The 6,843-nt window shown below is 33.4% G+C and overlaps 1 protein-coding gene across 1 annotated transcript; it reads left to right on the forward strand.

Annotated features, from left to right (window-relative positions):
- The first annotated feature begins 223 nt into the window (after positions 1-223).
- On the forward strand, positions 224-1,180 carry LOC140516859 (olfactory receptor 14A2-like). The gene has a single exon (XM_072627730.1). It carries the CDS (start codon positions 224-226, stop codon positions 1,178-1,180), a length of 957 nt encoding a protein of 318 aa, XP_072483831.1.
- The last annotated feature ends 5,663 nt before the right edge of the window (positions 1,181-6,843 follow it).

The raw sequence follows: 6,843 nt of genomic DNA on the forward strand, positions 1-6,843 counted from the left end.
TCATATACTCCTTGAGAAGCAGGAGAAAATATAAAGATAAAACTCCAGTTTCCCCATTTAATAAATTAAAAAATGAAGGTTGACAGAGGGTCTGATGTGGTCAAGTTCAACAACTGGGAAATTCAGAAGTAAAACTCAGGTGACCTTAGACAGTAAGTGTTCTCTTCATCCATTGACATTTATTACTTTTCTCTGTACAGACATTCAAGTGAACCCACAGAATATGGCCAACCTCACCATGATCACAGGATTCCTGCTCATGAGCTTTTCTAATACCTGGGAGATGCAAGTTTTACATATCATGCTCTTCTTACTGATCTACTTGATGGCATTAATGGGAAACCTGCTCATCTTCACCCTCATCTGTCTGGATATGTGCCTCCACACCCCCATGTACTTCTTCCTGAAGAATCTGTCCTTTTTAGATTTTTGCTTCATTACTGTGACTGTCCCCAAATCTATAATAAATTCTCTAAGTCATAGTTACTTTATCTCTTATTTAGGGTGTGCAACACAGGTCTTTTTAGTGATTTTATTTGCAGCATCAGAGGTTTTTATCCTCACAGCTATGTCCTATGATCGCTATGTGGCCATTTGTCAGCCCTTGCACTATGAAATGATAATGAAAGAAGAGGCTTGCATGAAGATGGCAGCTGCTTCCTGGTTTACTGGAGGTATGATTGGTCTAATGTATGCAGTTAGTACATTCTCCTTGCCTTTCTGTGGCTCCAAAGAGATCCACCAGTTCTTCTGTGATGTCAATTCCCTACTGAAGATTGCCTGCTCTAAATCACACATTGCAGTTGATGTGACAATAGTTATTGGGAGCATTTTAGTGATTCTCTGCTGTATCTTCATAGCTATATCTTATGGTCAAATCTTCTCAACTGTGCTAAAGATTCCAACCACAGAGGGTCAATCAAAAGCCTTCTCCACTTGCCTGCCCCACCTCATCATTCTTACAGTCTTTGTGACAACTGGAGCCATGGCTTATCTAAAACCACCTTTGGACTCTTATACAATTCTGGATCTATTGTTGTCTGTGTTGTATACTATGGTGCCACCAACCTTGAACCCTGTTATTTATAGTCTGAGAAACAAGGATATGAAGACTTCCATGAAAAAGCTCATAGCCAAGACACACTTTTCAGAGAGATTAATTGCAAAGGCTTTTCATTGATCATATACTTACACAGGCACAGAAATGCACAATCCATTCATCTATCTGTCTATCTGTCTATCTATCTATCTATCTATCTATCCATCCATCTATCTATCTATCTATCTATCTATCTATCTATCTATCTATCTATCTATCTATCTATTTCTATCTATCCACCTATCTATCTGTTATCTATCTATAATGTAATCTTATTTAAGTAGATTTTCATATATTTTATGTACAGGTGTATAGATGTATGTATATACGTGTATATTTTTGTATGTACCACAGCATTTCCCCCAACACATTGTCACATCTGTTCACTCTTGTATCTACTTTACTTTTTGAATTTTTGCAAAATATACTTTATTTTAACATTCTTTATAAAAAATTTTTGAGTTGCAATTTTTTCCCTTTTTCCAACCCCTTTCCCATCCCTTGGGAAGGCAAGCAATATGATACTGATTCTGTATGTGAAGCCATGCAAAACATATTTCTATACTAACCATGTTGCAAAAGAAAAAAACATACCCATGAAAACAAGAATTGTAAAGTTTTAAAAACAATGCTTCAGTATTCACTTGGAGTTCATCATTTCTCCCTATGGAGGCAGATAGCATTTTTCATCATGAATTTTTTGGAATTAATTTTCTTTCATCATTGTCTTTATCAGAGTAACTAAGTCTCTCACAGTTGATCTTCTTTACATTATTATTTTTACCATGTACAATACACTCCTAATTCTGCTCACTTCATTTAGCATCAGTTTAGGTGAGTTTTTCCAGTTTTTTCTGAAATCCGCATCATCATCATTTCTTATAGCAATTTAGTATTCCATCACATTCTTATACCACAAATTGTTTAGTCATTCCCTAGTTGATTCCCTCAGTTTCCTATACTATGCTACCACAAAAAGAGATGCTATAAATATTTCTGTACAATAGATCCTTTTCCCTTTTCTTTGATATTTTAGAGATACAAACCTAGGAGTGGTATTTCAGGTTCAAAGAGTATATATAATTTCTAAGCCCAAATTATTAAAGTTTTGAGTTATTCTCCAGAATGGTTGGAACAGTTTACAACTCAATCAAAATTATTGATTTACCCATTTTTCAACATGTCCTCGGACATTTTTCTTCTTCATTTTCAATCACTTTAGAAAATTTGGTAGGTATTTAGTGATGTCTCAGTTGTTTTAATATGCATTTTTCTAATAAATAGTGACTCAAAGAATTTTACATAGTTATTGACAGATTTGATTTCTTTTTCTGAAAGCAGGCTGGTCATATACTTGATTATTTATCAATTGGGGAATGGTTCTATTTTTTTTTTACATATTTCTCTCTCTTCCCTATATATTTGAGAAATGAGTACTTTATTGAGGAAAATTGCTCCAATTTTTTTCCTGATTTCCCAGTTACCTCTTGACTTTGACTACATTAGATTTATTTGTGCCAACACTTATTAATTTCATGTAATCAAAATTATTTATCTTCCTTCCCATGATGCACTCCATCTCTTGTTTAGTCATAGAATCTTCCCTTTATATGTATGTGTGTGTGTGTGTATACATATAGTCTAAATCATATACTCATTTTGACCTTATCTTGTATATGGTGTGAAGTATTAGTCAATACCAAGTTTATCCCAGACTGCTTTCCCATTTTCCCAGCAATTTTTGTCAAATGATGACTTCTTACCTAAACCTTAAATTTTTGCATTAGCCAAACAATAAATTATCATGGTCATTATTTATTGCCTCTTGTGTACCTAATCTATTCCATTGATCCACCACTCTATTTCTTAAGTAATGCCATTACAATAATGCTTTACAATATAATTTGAAATCTAGTCGTACTAGATCAAGCTCCTCATTTTTTTTCACTGATTCCCTTAATAGTCTTCATCTTTTGTACTTCCAGATGGATTTGTTTTTTTTTCCTAGCTCAATAAAAAAATTCTTTAGTACTTTGATATGCCAATGAATAAGCAAATTAATTTGGGTGGAATTGTTGTTTGAATTGTATTGTGTCAGCCTATCCATGAGCAATGAATATTTATCCAGTTTAGGCCTTTCTTTATATGAAAACTGTTTTGTGACTGTTTTCATATATTTCCTGGATTTGTATTGGTAACTAGACCTTTAAATATTCTATACTGACTTCAGTTATTTTACATATTTCTCTTTTTATGTCTTCCTTCTTGATTTTGTGGGTAATGTATAGTTTGTATCTAGCAACTTTTCTAAAGTTGTTAATTATTTTCAACTAATTTTTTGTTGCTACTATAGAATTCTCTATGTATATCATCATACTGTCCTATTCCTTCTGCTCTTTTTATTTGGTAGCTGCTAAATCTTATGCAATAATCACCGTGGCTGTATGACACTTAAATGGCAGCTTTTTTGGCTATTTGAAGCATTGTATATTTGATCTGGGATCTCTGGATTTTAGCTTTAATAATCTTGCGAGTTTTTATTTTGGGATTTCTTTGGCGATTGTTGGATTCTATGAATTTCTGTTTCTCCCTCTTGTTCTAAGATATGAAGACAGTTTTTGTTTACAATTTCTTGATATGTGGTGTCTAGGCTCTTGCTTTGATCATGACTTTAAGACAATCCAATAATTCTTAAATTGTATCTCCTTGATCTGTTTTCAAGGTCAGTTTTTTTCTCAAATATTTCACATTTTCTTCTATTTTTTTCCACTCTTTTGACTTTTTTGTTTGTTTCTTCATTTAGTTTCCTGGTTATCTCTTGTAAGTTAGTCTGGTTTTTTCTTTGACTGAGGTAATAATTGTTACCCCTGTCTTTGTTTTTTGTTTTGTTTTGTTTTCACTTTAGCTGAACCATAATAGATTCTGTTCCAGTCCTTCCTTTTGACTCTGTGTGTCTTCCTATTTCAAGTGTGTTTCTTTTAACCAACATGCTGTTGGGTCCTGGTTTCTACTCCATTCTGCTGTCTGCTTCTTTTTCATTGGTGAATTCATAACATTCACTTTCCAAGTCATGATTTCTGTGTGTCACTCTATTCTGTTTCCTTATTTTATCCTTTTCTACCCTGGCCTTCATATGAGTCTGTTTTGCTTCTGACCACAAGTTCCCTCAATCAACTCTCTCTCTCATAAACCCCACTTTTATTTCATTCCTTCACTCCTTGCCTTTCCCATCAGATAAGATAGATTTCTACACTCAACTGAATGTCCGTATGTTATCTCTGTGAATCAGTTCATATGACAGTGAGATTCAAGAGTTCCCTATTTCTCGATTTCTTCCTTCACTCTAACTTTTGTCCTTCTTAGCCTTTTTAACGTGAGTTAATTTTCCCTATTCTTCCTCTCTCTTTCTCCTCCCAGTGCATTCCTCTTCCTTATATCTCGATTTTTTGAGATCATTTCAACATAATCAATTTACATCCATTATTTCTGTCTATATAGACCTCTTTTTAAATTGCCCCGATAAAGATAAATTTCTTAGGACTTATATGTACTATCTTCCCATATAGGAATATAAATAGTTTAATCTTAAGCTTTTCATGATTTTTCTTTCATGTTTACATTCTTACATTTCTCTTGAGTTTTATGTTGAGGGTCAAATGTTCTATTCATCTCTGTATTTTTTTTAATCAGGAATGCCATAGTAAAAATTTTAGCACCAAAATACTTATAGAAGAAGCTACAAGTTACAAAGAGAAATAGGCAATAAAATCTTAATACTAGTGGACCTGAGTACACTATTTTAGGGCTAGACAAAACTAACCAAAAAATTAACAGAAAAAAAATGTAAGAGTCTCAATAGAACTGGTAAAAAGCTGGTTATAATGTTAAAAATAATTGTTGAAAAGTAAAAGGAAGAACAACAAAGTATATTTGTTGAGATAGGAAAGCAGTAAACAAAATACTGCAAACTGAAAGAACAATAAAGTGCAATTAAATGTTTCATGATTACAATTACCAAGTTTGTTCCTAAAGTAGAGAAAAGAAAATGTACCTTCTTCCTTATGTGACACTTGAAGGGGCATTATTTTAGTGATTATCATCTTAGTATAGAAACGGCATTAATAACTTTAAGTATCCAGAGAAGACAAACCAGCATGTTAAAAGAATTTGAGTCCATGTCAGATGAGGATCAGTTGAAAAAATTATACATGTTTAGACTGGATGAGAAAAGACTCAAAGCGTATGGAAATATATTAAATTATTCAAAAGGCAGAAATGGCAGAACATAGGATCACAGAATTAGAAGCGGAAGGGACTTCAGAGACCATCCAGTCTAACTTCATGATATAGATGAACTAAAGATCAGAAAGTTTAAATCACTTGCCCATAATCATATATATATATATACTAAAGGACAGAAGCATGATTTGAACTCAGCTCTTCTTACCCCAAACCAATATTCTTTTTACCAAATTGTGCTGCCTTTATAAGGGAATACAATTTTCTTGTATAATAGCAGGTCCACAAGGAGGCAGAGTATGTGTGGACCTACTGCTATGAAAGGATATGTCCAGCAAGAAGGAAATGGCAGCAATAGAAAGTTTAAGAAAATATGAGTGTAGAACCTATAAAAGACGGCACATTGTCTCAGGAATGGAGGAGGGAAGGAGGGGGAAAAATGAGGGAGGGAGGGGAGAAAACTAAGATATATGGAAGTGATTATAGAAAACTGGAAACTAATTTAAAAAAAGAAAATATGAAAAAGATTGAAAGAGGTGCTGTTGTGGGTGGGATAATGATCTGTTAGGGAGGTATAATGACTAGTTTGAAAATGCAGACTTTGTTGAGATCATGTAACATAAATTTTCAGTTTAAAGTTGAAGACCCCAGTTGAGGGAGTTCCATGATTTTCTTCACCTTCATTTAATAGTACAACAGACAAAAATGGTTTGAGTGATTCATGTTAAACAATTTTTGACATATTCATCTTAAGGAATGCTGGCTTACTATATTGCTTTATCATAAGAAGTGCTGAGTATATAATCAGACAAATATGAGAAGACTTGAATGAAATTATGCAAATGGAAGCAAGCAGACACCAAAGTAACAGTATATACCCTGATTGCAGTGTTTTAAGTGAAAGTAACATTTAAAAGAAATAAAACTGAGATAAAAAGTAATGAATAACATTTTTATCAACCTATGTGTAAAGGTACATTCCCAACCATTCAAGAAACAATAAATTACAACAGCATTCTATGCTTCTTTGCTTACTTGTTCCTCAGAAATATGGTTTGTAAGTGACTTGTTTGAACCTTTATTTCTATAATAATGTCTTTTCTATATCAATCAATCCACATTTCATAAACACTAACTATATACCAGGCCCTGTTCTAAGCTCCGAGATTCAAAGAGTCAAGAGTCAGTCCTGACCCTCAAAAAGCTTTCAGTCTGATTAGCAAGACAATATGTAAATATATGTACAGTATATATGGATGCGTGAGAATATACATATATATGTGTGTGTGTGTGTGTGTGTGTGTGTGTGTGTGTATCCACACACACACAAAGCAAGTCGTATACAGGATTAAGAGGAAATAAAAAAGGGAAATAAATTAGATTAAAAGAGATTGGGAACAGCTTCTTACATTAGATGGAATATTAGATGGGATTAAATGGAATACAGGGAGGTTAGGAATCAGAGTGGAGGACAGAGCATAATCTAGGGACAGGAAACAGGTAGA

The sequence above is a fragment of the Notamacropus eugenii genome, chromosome Y (assembly GCF_028372415.1).
Source record: "Notamacropus eugenii isolate mMacEug1 chromosome Y, mMacEug1.pri_v2, whole genome shotgun sequence".
Lineage (NCBI taxonomy): Eukaryota > Metazoa > Chordata > Mammalia > Diprotodontia > Macropodidae > Notamacropus > Notamacropus eugenii.

Coding starts and splice junctions, on each gene's coding strand:
- LOC140516859 (XM_072627730.1), top strand. CDS start 224: ATGGCCAACCTCACCATGATCACAGGATTCCTGCTCATGAGCTTTTCT.